At 37.7% G+C, this 17,868-nt stretch overlaps 1 protein-coding gene across 1 annotated transcript in view; it reads right to left on the reverse strand.

The window, feature by feature from the left end:
• LOC149567384 (MRG family protein) overlaps nucleotides 1–17,868 on the reverse strand; it is a 183,862-nt gene that overhangs the window by 40,571 nt on the left and 125,423 nt on the right. Inside the window, exons 10-11 of the mRNA XM_089820566.1 lie at nucleotides 9,827–10,002; nucleotides 9,242–9,326 (exon numbers count right to left, since the gene is read on the reverse strand). Coding sequence (XP_089676692.1) covers nucleotides 9,242–9,326; nucleotides 9,827–10,002 — 261 coding nt within the window. The remainder of the gene's footprint in view (nucleotides 1–9,241; nucleotides 9,327–9,826; nucleotides 10,003–17,868) is intronic.

Consider the following 17,868-nt stretch of genomic DNA (forward strand, 5'->3'; position numbering starts at 1 on the left):
TTCCCTTCTTCCTTTGTGGGCAATCACTGGCATAGTGGTCACTTTGTGAATTAGATCCTTTGGTAGAACCCTTCTTTGCTTTTCCTTTTCCCACTAGGGCAACGGTTTCCTATTCCACCTCACTTTTTTTACTATTGTTAGTCTCGTTAACAAGACTTAGTCTAAATTTCTCCTGAGTGAAATCACTCCATAGTCGAACCCAACTCAGTGAGGTGTCTCATCCATTAAAAATGTGAACAAAGGCATTCCACTGCTTGTTAAACTCATTTAGGGCTATTCATACTAACTCGTAATCACTGAGGCTATCTCCAACAGCTGCTAACTCATCCTTAACAAGTCTAAGCCCAGTGAGGCAACTTGTGACATCTTCTCCCTTGTTCATTTGAGTATTCTTCAACAGAATTAGCTTCCTATTGGTGATAGCATTTTGGTACATATTCAAAATGACATCACACATTTTTGCATTATCTAACTACGTGATATGTGGAACAATATGGTCCTTGACACCATCAAGGATTATCCTCCTTGCCTTGGCATCATCCTTCTTGTATGCTACAAGTTACGTTGGACCCGTAGATACAACTACTGAACTAATGACATAATCCTAGATACCATTGTCTTCCAACAATAAAGAAATTTTGGCCTTCCAGACACCAAAATTCGAAGAACCATCCAATTTGTTAAGATCTCTCAAACGAATTGAAGCCATCTAAAGGATAAAAGCAGTAATAGTTCTAAAGCGGCCAAATTAGGTTTTATAAATCAATTTCTTTCCTAGTGAAGACTTTTCTACCCAGAACACTGCTTTGGTACCATGTGAAAATTTGTATTGCAATCAATTATTATTAATCTCCTATCTTACAAAGATTATTCAACTACCAAAAATTAATTCACAACTAATATTAAAAAACAACACAACTACAACTTTACCAATAAAAAAATACGAAAAAGAAATTTGTAGTACAATGACACAATATTTCTAGAGAAATTGTCCTTGGAAAACCCCTAAGGGAAAACTAGTACTACAGATGAGGAATTATATTAAACTTCAACAAATAAAGAGCTACAAAATTCCTTAACTCTTACTAGCAGAACTTCGACAATTTCTAAATTCCTCTTGCTGATATTCCCCCACTACTATCCCCAACGATATCTCTACAAATTCATTTGCTAATACTACTCTAAAAGTTGTGCTCTTCAAATGCCCCCTAGCCCGCTTTTATACTACTCCCATTGGAAAACCAACAACCGAGATTTATTTTCAATCAACGGCCGAGATAAATAACAACCTAACAAACCCTAAGAAATTAGGTTCTAGTTGCTTCTGAAAGAGGTTAATTAATTGACCAATTATTGTCTCTACTCTAACAAGTTTGTTTAGAAAACAATTATTTGCATATGGACGAACAGCTATCCAAGCTACCAAATCTAACAATTACTAGAGTGTAAATCCATTCTTTTTTGAAATAGGAAACTTTTTTATGTACCATGTTTATTTACACTATAAAAATACCAAGATATTTTCTATTTTTACAAATATTGTATCATTTTCTAGTTTCCCAAGTTTTAGCCAACTTTTTCCAATTTAAATCACAGGATAATTGAATTCTATTTACATTTCTACCACATCATGCCACTAGTGTGTAAACAAAATGCTACTATTGGTGATGCCACCTAGTGCACCTGGTCCCTACACAGTGCACTGCAACTTCAGAGATTTTCAAAATATCAAACCACAAATACCCAAATTGAACCAAAATCCTTCAAGTATGAAAACCTGAAACTTGAAAGGAGATTGAAAATCCTTAAACATAGAAGCCAACAATAGCACACATAGCATGCTGCACAACAATGGCATGTGAATCGACTTTAATATTCTAGTAGAAAATCTGGCAAAATCTATGTTTGATCTCACAGGCATATCATCCTTGCGTTAAACGTAAAACACATTGGGCATGTTCCCAAGATGATGTGCTTCTTGAGGTTTATTTGTATAAATGTAATATAATCTCCACTTGCAAAAATAAGTAAAAGATGCATGGAGTGTCATGTCCCCACTCTAGCTCAGTCTAACAAAGACATGTGAGTCAACTTATTATGGGGTCTTGTAGGCTGACAGGGTTGGATAGAGACCCAGTATCGTTATTCAGTGTTGGGGACTTGGTTTTCTGGTGGGTATTGATCAGTTGGGTGACGTTCCTTGTTTTTAGGAGGCAGTTCCTACATTTATGGGGTTCATTCCTACTTTTTAAGAGGTATGATCATGCCCAGGGCTGGGTTTCCATGAGATGACCCTTTGGGTTCAGTTTCAGAGGGATAGGGCTTGTTTCCTAAATTTTAGGAGCATCCCTAGATTTTAGGGATGAGACTGCCAGTGGATCCTTGATTTCCGACTTCAGTCACAGACAGGTGACAGGATGATTTTATGGTTTGTGATGTCAGTTGGGCAGTTTGTGGCTATTTGGGTTATATTTTTAATATTTCCTAAGTTAGCGTTTAATATTTAAATAAGGCTAAGTTAATAGCCATTTTCGAGTAATAAGGGAATTTTGGCCTCATCTGGATGTGTATCCCATGTTATGATAGCTCGTTGGAAAGGTCTTGAAATTCTCTAAATCTTCCTCTTTGGTCTCAGGGCAATTCGGTGAGCGGATTTATTACTATCGTGGAAAAGGTCATTTTCTAGTGACATGGTCACTTTAAAATAAGATTTAATTCATTTTTATAGCCAATGCCAATTGGGGGTCACTTTAGGGTTCGAATTGCTTTGCAAGGGGTTATAAGGAGATGGGCGCCATTTCTCATCATTATGCATATTTTTCAAACACTTCTTTTCAAATTTGCTCTGCTTGAGCGATTTGCATTCTGGGACGCAAACCCCAGGGTAATTGCTGGCTGGGACGTAACCCTCAGCAGCATTGGGTATCTACTCGCTGGGACGTAACCCTCAGCAGTATTTGGTCTTGGAATTTTCAGTGGTATCAGCTGTTATCAGGGAAGGAGGACGCCATTTCAGCTTGGGTCTGCAGTATTGTTTAGCTGGGCACGATTATTGGTACATGGGAAAGTGAGCCTTGCAGCAGTAGCCGCCATTTGCAACACTTTGAAATATAGAGAGTCGGATAATCAGCAGCAGACGTTTGCATGTTCACAGTCCTTTCCATTAGCCAGTTTGGCGTCATTGTTAGAGAAAATGTACTGGATCCTTTATTTGGCTCTATAATTCAAAGATTTGCCTAGTACAATTTGTATCAATTCTGATTTTGCTGCATATTGTTATTTATTTTCAAACTCTTTTCATATCATTTCCTCCTTCTCATTTCTATGTTGAATAATCATCAAAAACGCAAAAACAAACAAACTCTTCTGCATTTCCGTCTAGTTTTGCAAGAAAACTTTAATAAACAGGAAAAAGAAAATTAAAAAGAAAAAATATAATAAAGCTACAGCAGATTAGCGGTAGAGATCCATCAGGGATCTTTCAGTGGTATCAGAGCTTACATCCTGCCAGCCTGTAGGGTTTGTGAGAAATTGTCACAACAAATTTTGGCATCTGGGGATTAGATAAAAGTTTTTGATAAATCATTTCAGCATCTGAGTAGTCACTAGTTGGTGGATTGAATACAAATCTATGCATCCTGGTGGAGAAATACATAGATTCTACGAGCGCAGGACAAACCAGTGGCAAGCAGAGGCCGCCAAAGACGCACAGATACCAGCTATGGGTGAGGCACAGGGTGCTGCTGCCGACAGCATGCCTACAGAGGCAGAAGAAAGAGAGATGGTGTGGACCCTATTCACTACTCAGCCCAGGATCGCTCAAGCTCTAGACAGGTTACAGGATACCTTGGATCGTTAGGAGATGGGTGGACAAAAAGGCAAGCAAAGTAGATCAGTTTCAGTGGCTGGTAGTCAGCGCAGCCATCAATCCCATTCTTCCATTGGGAGCTCCCTTCATTCCAGTAGGAGGCATCGCCATCGTACACCTACTACGAATAGGCCATTGCTTCCCCAATTCATACCAGGTGAACGGCTAGCGCAGGTGGAACCACCAAAAGTGGGGTTTCAGGAGTCAGTTTTGACGGCCACAGCTGAGTGGAGAGCTCTACCTCCTGAGGTTAGGGACGTCTTCCCTCTTCCCCAATATTGTGCACAGCATAGAGATACAACCAAGTTCAGGGGAGATCATGGTAATAGACTACCACAACAACAGCAAAATTATGACCTCAATAGAGCTACTAGGAAGATTACATTGGCCCCATATAATGGCTCAGGAGACACTAGTGCACGAGCTTGGGTCCACAAGCTGGACATATACCTTTCATTGAGGCCCATGCCTGAGCGTGAGGCTATTCAGTTTGTTGTGTTGCATTTAGAGGGGATTGCCTATGATTGGTGGCACCATGGATTGGTCACCCAAGATCATGCCTTAGTTCACTCCTATGCTAAGTTCACCGAGCGACTCATTGCACGATTTGACCGTAAAGATACAGAACTTTATTACAGGGAGTTGGCTCACCTTAAACAAACTGGTCATGCAGAAGCCTATATTAATGAGTTCCAGCATATTGCAATTATGGTACCGGATATGCCCCAGAAACGTAGTGTGATGTTGGTCATTTAGGGTTTGCAGGATAGACTAAAAGGATTGCTACGTGCGTTCCAACCAGCTACTCTTAAGGAGGCTATTGATGTGACATTGAGATTGGATACTGTTCTCACTTCTTATCATGCAGATAAGAAACCATTGAGAGATTCACGGCCTGCACAGAAGGCCAATACGACACAGAACAAAGGAGGGACCTCATCTAAAACTCCTTGGATGAATCAGGAGACGAGGAATGAATTGAGGAGGAAAAAGTTGTGTTTTTCCTGCAAAGAACCATGGGAACCAGGACACCATTGCATGGGTAAAGGAAAGGTTCATTTGATTGAGGTGACTTCTGAGTTAGGAGATGAGGAGGTTCCTGATACTGATATTGAGGATAATGCAGAGGATGTTGAGCATTTTCTGACACAATTGGAGTTAGACACTGCTGAGCCTGTGGCATCAGCTAAAGTAGCTATGGCTACCCTCTCCAGTTATCCTAAGTTTCATGCGTTCCGGTTGAAAGGTACACTTAAGGGTAAGCGGATCACCAGTTTGGTAGACACAGGTGCTACGCATAACTTTATTGATCAAAAATTAGTTGAGAGGCGTGGCTTACAGTATGAGGAGTTTGGTGGTTTTGGAGTGAAGGTGGCTGATATTTTGGGTTGTACCAAGCGGATTCCACAGCTTAGTATTCAGATGGGAGATTATACTTTCACTGATGACTTCTATGTGCTTCCCATAGAAGATTATGGTGTGGTTTTGGGCATGCAATGGTTACAGGGTATTGGGCGTTACATTATTTATCACCACCGTATGCAGTTAGAGTTTCTTTCTGGTGGGCAGAAGGTGATTTTGACAGATGGTGGACCCAGGGAGGTACTTAGCATAATGGAGAGTCAGTCTCTATTTGCTAAGCTTTCCAAATGTGAGTTTGGATTGGGGGAGGTGTTATATTTGGGTCATGTGATCAGTGCTGAGGGGGTGAAGGTACATGAAGAGAAGATTCAGACGATTCAGAATTGGCCTGTCCCTCGAAACATTACTGAGTTACGAGGGTTCCTTGGATTGTGTGCTTATTATAGAAGATTTGTGAAGGGTTTCTCACAGCTGGCAGCACCTTTGACAGATCTCACAAAGAAAGGATCGTTCAGATGGACAAAACAAGCACAGGGGGTCTTTGATAGACTCAAGGAGGTTATGAGTACTTGCCCCGTTTTGGCACTACCTAATTTCTCCCAGCCATTTGTCTTGGAGTATGATGCGTCGGGCTTGGGTATAGGAGCAGTGTTGATGCAGAATAGACACCCCATTGCCTATGAGAGCAAGAAGTTGCAAAACAATGAAAAGTTGTACTCTACCTATGATAAGGAAATGTTGGCTATTATGCATGCGTTAGCCAAGTTCAGACAGTATCTTGTTGGCAGTAAATTTGTGGTGAGAACAGACCATAACAATCTGAAGTATTTCCTAAATCAAACAGAACTCAATGATCGACAACAAAAATGGGTTAGCAAAATTCAGGCTTATGACTTTGATATCGAATTCATAAAGGGGAAGAATAATACTGTGGCTGATGCACTCTTTAGGAAACCTTCATTGGCTGCCCTATGTTCACTGAGCGAGATTTCAGCAGATTGGAAGGCTCAACTTTTAGTTGAATACTCCAAAGATCAGCATGCTTGTGAGATTATGGAGGGATTGATAGTGGATGACAGATACAGTGTGGTAGATGATATTATCTACTATAAAGACAGGGTTTACCTTGTTACGGGTTCTCAGTTGAAAGAACAAATTTTGCATGCTCTCCATGATATTCCTACAGCCGGACACCCAGGATATGGTAAGACTTATAGGGTGGTACGTGAGAGATTCTCTTTGAAGGGTCTCAAAGATGATGTTTTACGCCATGTCCGTGAGTGTATGACTTGTCAGCAGAACAAGTCGGAGCATACCTACCCAGCGGGATTATTGCAGCCCTTGCCTATACCGGAACAGAAGTGGACAGGGATCTCCATGGATTTCATTACAGGTCTTCCTCGGGTTCAAGGGAAAGATTGCATCTATGTTGTTGTGGATAGGCTAACGAAGTATGCCCACTTCTTTCCATTTGCATTAGATTTTATAGCATCGCAGGTGGTTGAGTTGTTCTTCAGGGAGGTGTTTTTTAGACTTCATGGTCTTCCCAAGACCATTGTGAGTGATAGGGTCAGCAGATTCATGAGTTCCTTCTGGCAAGAACTTTTTACACTAGCTGGTACTTTGTTAACACCTAGTACTAGTTACCACCCTCAAACGGATGGGCAGACAGAAATAGTTAACAAATGGGTTGAGGGATATTTGCGTAACTATGTGTCAGGGCAGCAAAAAGCATGGGTGCGTTGGCTGCATTTGGGCGAGTATTGTTATAATACTACGCATCATATGTCCATTGGCATGACGCCTTTCAAAGCTCTCTATGGATATAAGGCATTATCTTTCACTGATTTGGCATTTGGTGACAGTAGAGTTCCCTTGGCTCAGGATTGGTTACAAGAGAACCAGGATGTCATGAGATCTCTTAGGGAGAATTTGCAGCAGGCCCAAAATCAGCAAAAGATGTACGCTGACAGGCACATGATTGAGAAGGCATTTGAGGTGGATGATATGGTCTTTCTGCATTTACAACCATATCAGCAGAGCACCCTAAAAAGGGGGGGAGCTGAGAAGCTCAAACCACGTTTTTATGGTCCATACAGGATACTCAGGCGAGTGGGAGAGGTTGCATATGAGGTTGAGTTACCACATGGCAGCAAAGTTCATAATGTATTTCATGTATCTTACCTGAAAAAGGCCCTTGGACAGCATATTATAGTTTCACCCGAATTACCTCCTATGGATGAGGAAGGTAAATTGATTTTGGTCCCTGATGAGATTCTTGAGGTGAGGGAACGGCGGCTGAGAAGTCGGGTGATTCGAGAGTATTTGGTTCGATGGAGAGATCTTCCCATAGAGGATGCCACCTGGGAGGGTGAGAGCATTTTACAGCATCCTGCATTACAGTTGCTTGTGGGCAAGCATCTCCGAGAGGGGAGGATTGTCATGTCCCCACTCTAGCTCAGTCTAACAGAGACATGTGAGTCAGCTTATTATGGGGTCTTGTAGGCTGACAAGGTTGGATAGAGACCCGGTATGGTTATTCAATGTTGGGGACTTGGTTTTCTGGTGGGTATTGATCAGTTGGGTGACGTTCCTTGTTTTTAGGAGGCAGTTCCTACATTTATGGGGTTCATTCCTACTTTTTAGGAGGTTTGATCATGCCCAGGGCTGGGTTTCCATGAGATGACCCTTTGGGTTCAATTTCAAAGGGATAGGGCTTGTTTCCTAAATTTTAGGAGCATCCCTAGATTTTAGGGATGAGACTACCAGTGGATCCTTGATTTCCGACTTCAGTCATAGACAGGTGACAGAATGATTTTATGATTTGTGATGTCAGTTGGGCAGTTTGTGGCTATTTGGGTTATATTTTTCATATTTCCTATGTTAGCGTTTAATATTTAAATAAGGCTAAGTTAATAGCCATTTTGGAGTAATAAGGAAATTTTGGCCTCATCTGGATATGTATCCCATGTTATGATAGCTCATTGGAAAGGTCTTGAAATTCTCTAAATCTTCCTCTTTGGTCTCAGGGCAATTCGGTGAGCGAATTTATTACTATGGTGGAAAATGTCATTTTCTAGTGACATGGTCACTTTAAAATAAGATTTAATTCATTTTTATAGCCAACGCCAATTGGGGGTCACTTTAGGGTTCGAATTGCTTTGCAAGGGGTTATAATGAGATGGGCGCCATTTCTCATCATTATGCATATTTTTCAAACACTTCTTTTCAGATTTGCTCTGCTTGAGCGATTTGCATTCTGGGACGCAAACCCCAAGGTAATTGCTGGCTAGGACGTAACCCTCAGCAGCATTGGGTATTTACTGGCTGGGACGTAACCCTCAGCAGTATTTGGTCTTGGAATTTTCAGTGGTATCAGCTGTTATCAGGGAAGGAGGATGCCATTTCAGCTTGGGTCTGCAGTATTGTTTAGCTGGGCACGATTATTGGTACATGGGAAAGTGAGCCTTGCAGCAGTAGCCGCCATTTGCAGCACTTTAAAATATAGAGAGTCGGATAATCAGCAGCAAACGTTTGCATGTTCACAGTCCTTTCCATCAGCCAGTTTGGCGTCATTGTTAGGGAAAATGTACTGGATCCTTTATTTGGCTCTATAATTCAGAGATCTGCTTGGTACGATTTGTATCAATTCTGATTTTGCTGCATATTGTTATTTATTTTCAAACTCTTTTCATATCATTTGCTCCTCATTTCTATGTTGAATAATCATCAAAAACGCAAAAACAAACAAACTCTTCTGCATTTCCATCTAGTTCTGCAAAAAAACTTTAATAAACAAGAAAATTAAAATTAAAAAGAAAAAATATAATAAAGCTACAGCAGATTAGCGGCAGAGATCCATCAGGGATCCTTCATGGAGGGAATTAAAAAACTAGTCCTTGAACAATAAAAAATTACAAACAGCAGGATGCTGTATTCTACAGATATTTATTTTTAATAGAAATATGTTTCCTTTGAAGAAAAAATTATTAGGGAGAGATTTGTATGTACTTAAGAAAATCAGCCAGCTTTTGTTGTAGTTGTGTCAAAGCTTCCTCTTCCATATTTACATAGACTAACAGCTCAGGCAACTTTACTGCAAGACAATAAAATTTATTACAATTAGTAACAAGTTGTTAAGTATTGATGCAAAAACCTAGACCAAAAGAAAATTTATTACAATTAATAACAAGTTGTTAAGTATTGATGCAAAAACCTAGACCAAAAGAAACAAGAGGAATGTCAGCTATTTGTCACCCTATTGGTGATTGGTGATTTTGTTTAGGTAAGAAAGCATTCAGATAAATAAGAAATGTCTCAGTAAATGGCAATCCACCAACATATAAAAATGCCACAGATTGTTTGCAGATTTTGTTCCTATTGCTGAGTGTTGAACACATTAAAATACTGTAGAAACTTTGATCTGACAATAACGTATGTTTTTCAAATAAGGTTATAATTGTTGTTATTATAAAACCAGTCATGTTTACTGGATGAAGATAATCACGAAACTATATCTGATGAAGATAAACATGAAACTATATCTGCAAATAAATAGTGTTAAAAGAGCAAAAAAAATCAAAACTAAGACCATACCAAAAAGGCGTAGTAAATGCTCGGCCCCATATACAGTTGATGGAGCAATATTATTTCCTTCAGGAACTGCATCACTGTACTGCTGCCTTTCCTGCTTATACAAGAGCATTGAAGGCAATGCCCTGTCAAAGTAGCTGCGTAAACCACTTAGTATTTCCACAACAGAGTCGCCAACCCTACAACATAAACAAGCTTCATCAGACTTCAAACATATCATAGAAACTCAAACATTAGTCAATATTAGACTTAGAGTCACATTTTTCCTAATCAAAACAATCTGTTTCAGCCCCATTGACCTGCTTTTAGTCATTTGCATGTATTAATATGATTTCTTTCATTCATCTGTATTTACCATTTAGAAATCAAGAATCTGCATTAGCATTTGCTTTCATAGACATCACTATAAGCAATTCAAATCATTCGGTGATATGTCTAGAAGGCACAAAAACTGTGTGATATAAAATGAAATTCTTCTCAAAATGGAAAGAAAACCATTTTTGATGCAGAGGCACACGTATTCACAAAATCAAATAAACAATATTTGGTAACCTTCCAAAGAAATTTTGCACATTGTGGCAAACTTCTAACCAGATTAATAATTGGGGCAGAATTTACAGCTTCCAAACAAACATTTATAACTTTCAGAAATGAAAACATGAAGCACATCCATTTGGTGAGATTGAAAAATAATGAATTAAAGTCATTTTACCAAATTTATAACCAAATCAAATTAGTGAACAAAAGTTATTCAATTTTTCCCAAATTTGTTAATGCAAAAACAGATTTAGACCTGCCTTAACTAAAACGACCATAACTTCTGCAAAAACTTTATGAAATTGGATCAAACCGAAAGGAAATGAAAGCTAATTCATTAACCCTTCCAAATATATAAGTTTCATGTCTATAATTCTGTATGTGGTCATACCAATACAAATTTCAGACAAATTTGCAAGAAAATAACTCAGAAATCTAGAATATGAAACTACAAAAAAAGTTCTCTTTCATTACAGTTCTTCTCCAAACTCCTCCAACTTGTCCTCTCTATAAATCACAACCAATACATGATATTTTAAAGCCTTTCCAAGTTCTCTAACTGATTAACTACCTCCCATGACCATTCACCTTCTCTTTTACATCAATTTTGCATATTGTCAATATTTTATTACATATTGAGAACTTTTCATCTATCTTGACAATATGAACTTACAACATGATAAATGGCCCTAATACAAATCAAATAGGATTATATTAATCCTTTTACATCAATCAGCCAACAATAATAACGGTTGAACAATAGGACCCTAATTTTACAGTGTAAAAATTGGCTTATTAGCCTAACAACATAACTTAATTTGATTACATTTGACACATAAATGGTCTAATAGACCATACCGATTCAAAAACTAATGGCCAAATACTCCTTAGGACCTTCATCCCATGGCTGCCCCTGCACCATACTCCCGGGGACAAAAGAATTCAAGTCCCCTTGAATGTTCTACTTCTTTCTAGTCTTCAAATTCCTTTGTACGATGCCTTTGATTCTTGCAAACAAAATTGCATCTTCATCCTTTTCCTTCTTGTTCCACCTTCTACCACTGAGTGGTAATCCATGTTTTGGGTCCAAGGTTTGAAATCTTCAAGATGCAAGCCCATGTCCTCATAGGCATCTTTGGGATAGTTATCTACCTTTAAACCTGCATATAACATGTTAGAAATCATAATCACAAAGCCATCATTAGTGTATTCATCATGGATGTAAATCTGCCTTTGTATGACACTCATAATGTCATCATTGCTCATGGTTCCGTCAACAACCATCACATCCATCTCTTGATCAGAAATATCATCATAAGTTTCAACATCACATTCTTGAATTGGTTTTTCAATCAGCAATTTGGTGTGTCTGTTATCTTGTTCAACTTGCACAACTGATTCATGGTTCACCTTTGCTGCTTGTTTCTTTCTTTTGATACTATTTCATATAGACCATTTGACCTTTCAACCGATTTTTAGATACCATGATTGACTAACCCATTCTCTATGTTCATCAATCAATCTTTCTAACTCTTCTTTAATCCTCTCTAACTTCATTATATGTTGCCTCTCTTCTTTTTCCCTTTTTCTCCTTTCTTCTCTTCTCTTTCTTCTTTCTTCCTATTTTCTCTCCTGGTTTCTTCTTCTTTTGTCAATCTTGATAAGCCATCCATGCAACCCATGCATCCCATAAGACTTCCTCTCCATAGGATATATCCATCCCTTATGCCTCGCCAAGGTTTCTCTCTACTACCTAGTCTCTTGGTCGATACTCACAAGCTCTTTCTTCAACCTGTAGAAGACAAACACACAACCGACACAATCTCCTTTCCCCAGACCTTTTAGACTCTAATACCAATATGATGCAGAGGCACTAAAATTCACAAAGTCAAATAAACAATATTTGATAACTTTCCAAAGAAATTTTGCACATTTTGGCAAACTTCTAACCAAATTAATAATTGGGGCAGAATCTAGAGCTTCCAAACTGTAAAGGAATTGAGGATCTCTGATAAAGTAATACAATGTTATATATATATATATATATATATATATATATATATATATATATATATATATATATATATATATATATATATATATATATATATATATATCAGTCTGTTATAACTATGACTATTTTTAATTATACAGAATAGATAATCTCATGCCAAAAATGATTTGATAAATTTCAGACAGGATGATGATATAATGCAAAGAATATATATCAGACTAAATGCAGATTAATATATATCGCTGCTGAAGGTACTGATTCTGCCATTTATTGATGATGTTCGCTTAACAGCGATATTTACACTCTAAATATAAGAGAACGTAAAGTCATGTCCCTACGTGGACATGAATAGTCAAACATATTCAAAGTTACACAGTTTCAAGCATGCATAGTAATATAATGAAACCGGTGTTAATTATAGTTTAACTGATCAATGATAATAATGTCTCTCTTATATATGAGAGCCCGATAGATATAATAGGTCGGTGATAATAACATCAAGACTTATATGAGAGAAGCCCAATTTATATGAGGTAAACAATATGATATTTATTTTGTAAATCATGTCTCAAATATACATATATATATATCAGACTGATTGACCACATGCTTCAATTCGACTGAAGCTATACTTTAACACAAACAATCATACATAACTTTAAAACATGAATACAATCCCTTTGGTCAGATTGAAGAATAAATAAAGTTGCCGATTCAAGTTCGGGGATGGATTCAGGTTCGGGGTTCAGGTTGTGGGTTCGGGCAAAAAAAAAAATTCCCCATTTGGGTTTGTGAGTATATATATATATATGCCAAAAAAAAAAAAAAAAACACTAGCATAGTTATAAAACTAACTTACTAAGTCATTTCATAGTATGAATATATCAATGTTTCTTGATTATTGATCAATGCCAAATGTCAAAGATAAACATTAAATACTCACCCATTAATCTATGTTAATGTTGTAAACAAAATCATACATTGAATTACCAAAATGCAAAATGGAATTTCAAAACATAGACTACTTCATCAGATTGATAGATAATAACTTATAAATTAATAAAGTTTGAAACATGGTGATAAATCATAAATGAGTCAATGACAAATGTTTAAACATAGTTTATCAAAGATGTAAATGCCCTTCAAGGGTCAAATAGGTCATCGAAATATGAGGGATCAATGGCTTCATCCTCATCTATATCATTTTCCTCACCATTTGAACCCAAACCGGTTCCACTAGCCCTAGATGCAACCACATCCTCCACCTCGTCCTCCTCAACATCTAGCAAGCCAATTCTAGATATATCTTGGACAGTCATATCCAAGTCAGAAGTCTCGGGTAGTAGATCCCACAACCTCTCTGGTCGCTTCTTGTATCCTAGATCCTTGCATGATAGGAGGCGTCAACTGTTGTGAATAAATGCCAAGTCCTTTGCTTTCTTTGAACCCAACCAGTTACACTTCATTGAGTGGATAAAGGAGTATGTACTCCAATTCCGCTCAGTGGCAGAAGAGCTCACAACCTAGAGAGACAACCAACACAATTTTAAAAAATTAGAAATTGTAATTTTGCAATACAACAGGAATTCAAGAGTGCTAATTTGACAAGCTAAGTGGCCATAAGAAAAGGAAACAAAACTTAACTACATACATGTGACAAGATTTTAATGGCAAGAGGTTGGAGGTACATGTAACTTTGCCCATGTAAGTACCACCACCCAATGGCATACATTCTACTTTCGTCATTGATTGCATCAAGGTCTGTATTTTTGCCTGAGACAAAATCTACAAACTCTCTCCTAACATCCGATTCCACATCAGGATCACTAAAGAGCCTACTAAATGCCCTCTTATACCCAATAGAAACTTCAAGATCTCTGTATGGTGCCACTCTACCAAGAATAGAAAGTATCTCACCGCTATAATATATGGGAGAAAGTGCATATGCCAGGAGGTCTAGAGGTGTAGTTATATTGTTCCAGCGATGTAGAACAAATTTTTTCACCTTATTGTACAAGGTATCCTCAAGATCCTGCTCTCTCCTCTGAATGACCTAGGCTGTCAAATGATGTACATGTAAGTTATCTTAATGTAGTGTTAATAACTTAATTAAAACGAAAAATCAAAATCTCTCAATAAACAAGGATAAAGTATTGTATAAAAATTTAAACTTACTGATTTCATTCTTTCTAGCATGGAGTCCATGGCATCATATATGTCCCCCAAACAAGGCTCATCAGTGTCGGCATACCGAAGCATAGACATGATGGGCTCAATGAGTTCTAATGCATATTCCACCCTATTCCAAAAATCATCACTCAAGGTCAAATCCTTTACAATTTTAGCCCTTTCTGTATCGGCTTGCTTCCATCCATGCCATTTGTTGCAAATAACCATTTGACACAATGCTTCTTTAACCCTCACAAGTCATCTAAGGACGATCGTGTGTGAAGCAAACCTTGTTTCAGCAACCTATTACCATGTTAATTCAAATTGTAAGTTAATATAATAACACAAAAATTTAAAAATATGTATTAAATTATGTAAAGTATGACACAAAAATTAAAATGATAAATGAAGCTAAATAAAGTTTAAAATTTACTTTCAATAATTCCAAGCGGGAGAAAGCTCTAAAAATTGCTTGTGGCATATAGTGGTTTTTCACAAACATTTGGATCTGCTCACCCTCCTCATACGCTTTTTTCATCCATTCAATTTGGGGGCCAATAGCTTTCATCACCAAGTTTAAGGAGTGGATAGTGCATGGTGCCCAAAAGATATGCCCATATCGTGCTTCTACCAAAGCACCTACAGCCTTACAAACTTTAGCATTGTCTGTTATTACTTGGACAACATTGTCAACTCCCACGGACTCTATGGATTCAATGAGAAGTTCAGCAATAAAATTTGCATCCTTTACCTGCCCTTCACAATCAACCACCCTCAAAAACATCACCCCCTTGGGGCAAACAAAAATCACATTTATTAATGGACGGTTTTTGCAATCTTTCCATCCATCAGAGACAGTGCTCAACCCTGTTTGGATCCAAGAATCTCATATTGGTTTGAGGAGGTTTTCTACATTTTTTCTCTCATTATGCAATATGGTGGTTCTCAACTTTTCATATCCAAGGGCTCGTAACCACAAGGTGCTTCATTTATTGCTTGCACCATCTCTCTCCAATAAGGTGATCTCACTAGATTGAATGAAACACCATTCGTAATGAGGCAACACCAATCTTTATGTCAGAAATTTCTCTCTTTTCATTTTCAAATGCCTTATCTAATGGGCCTCTCTTGTGGGATGAGGGTGTTTCTATTTCATCTTCATCCACAGATAGGGTAGGTAGGAAGGGATGTGGTCTAGTGGTTGTTTGAGAGGGTGGTGTTGGTGGTTTTTGCTTTGATTTATCTTTTTTCACCTTTGACACTAACCTATCAGCCTCCTGTTGTTCTTTTAACATGCCTGCTATTTGAGGAGCCGGCAACCCCTTTTTACCTCCCTCTAGGAACCCCTCACAAAATGTAATCCCTTGACCTGGTAGGCCTATCAAATAATGTTTAACCTGATAATATGAGCTTCTATATTGGTTTTGGCAAAAATTGCATTTCTATATATACCCTCCCCCTCCAACACATTGCTCAATTCTTGTTGTATACTTCCACAAAGGAGAGCTTTTATCAATTTTAAATCTTTAAGATCCCACCCCACCCACTGAATCCTGACTACTCATTCTATGATTCTTGCAATCTATAAAAAAAAAATTAAAAATATTTCAGAACTTATACAAAACTTGATAAAAAAATTAGAACAATAAATATTTAAAAAACTAAAAGCAAACTATGAAAGAAGCAAAAAGAAGGATCAAATGCATACCTGGAACACTCAACACTGATTATTTGAAGGATTTGTGACTCCACAAACAATCTCTACAACTTTCTCTTCAAACTTGCATAATGGTCACACCAAAATGAGAGAGCAAAATGAGAAAGCAAATGAGAGATTAGATGAATGAAAAGCATCTAATATGCCTTACTTTAGGGTTTGCAAAAAGAAAAACAATAAAAAAACTTATTTTTTAATGTTTTTATGCCCACTTTTTGGCCCCACATGCCGTGGGTGCTCCCGGATTCGATTAGGTCCGTGGCGGGTCCGAGTAGGGTCTGTACTTGGGCCTGTGGGTCTGCTCAAGTCCGCAAGCCAAAATACGGACCTGTAGCGGATCCGGACCCGAACCCCAGCTCCAAGGTCCAAATCCAGTTACTTAGCTTAGCCTACTGACGCAAATGTCATGATGTATAACAAGCCCATCTTTTAACATCAGCTAGATCTAACTTTCAACCCTATCATGCTTCAGATCCCCATAATGTGCATTGATCCTAGCTTGATAGATCTACTTCACTAATATATAGTCTTCACCATTTCCTTGTTTAAGTTCCAAAGGCTCTGGTATTGAAAATTATTCAAAACCTTTGATTCTTAGGGGCTTAGGTAGTTTATTTATCATCCTTGCGACATCAGGAATAAAGGGATTTAGCATTTGAAAGGTCACTTCTATTTACCATTTGAAAAGATCACTTCTACCTATAAAATTGTATATGACTTGCCAAATGGATGGTGACAAGTTGATAGAAGGATTAATAGAGTTGAGAACCCAAAGAGTTCCTCAAAAAACCCTAAACATACAATTTCACAAAAACATGTTATTGTTCAAGATCCTAGAGAAAGCTTTGTTGATAATCCAAAAAATCATATCTAACCAAAGATGGGTAATCATCAAGCTTTGAAGCCAAGTCTTAAAAAAACGACACAATGAACCTAATGATGTTGATTATCAACCGATTAGTCGAATATCTTCCTAGAATCAAAGAAAGGGAGTCATGATTATCCCTCTCTATAATTAAAAAGGTTAGACTGTTATAATACATTCAAGATTTCACCCATATTGAAAATCTGAATGTTGGTCATGGTCACTTTTAATATCCACAACACAAAAAAAATCCACAAGTTGGGACTTCATTCAAATACCATTTAGAATTGTTCCATTCTAAACCATCACAATATATTCCTAGGAATCATACATACTGCAAAATAGCAAGGAACCTTTAAGTGATCGGTTTTACCCTTAGAAATGAATTGTATATTGTTATATCTAGGTTGCTGATACGGCAGCGGGTTCGGAAATGGATGCAGGATGCGGAAAACAAATTGGATGCAGATGTAGGACGAAGTGTGTCTGTGTGTGTGTATTTTAAAATATGTATATATATGCAAAGAAATGCAAGAAATATACAACAATAAGTCACTTGATAGTATGATGCTTCACCATTGATCACGATTCAAGATATTTCATATGTGATAGTTCAATGTAAATCAGTAAACTTCATAGACAAAAATATTCAAATTGAAATTCAGAATAAGTTCAATAGACAATAAGATATATCTAATTGCTATGTTCAAGATTCCAACAAAATCAAAACTTAGTTCGTGATT

The sequence above is a fragment of the Cupressus sempervirens genome, chromosome 3 (genome assembly GCF_028749045.1).
Source record: "Cupressus sempervirens isolate cs-2001-9-10 chromosome 3, ASM2874904v1, whole genome shotgun sequence".
Classification (NCBI taxonomy): Eukaryota; Viridiplantae; Streptophyta; class Pinopsida; order Cupressales; family Cupressaceae; genus Cupressus; species Cupressus sempervirens.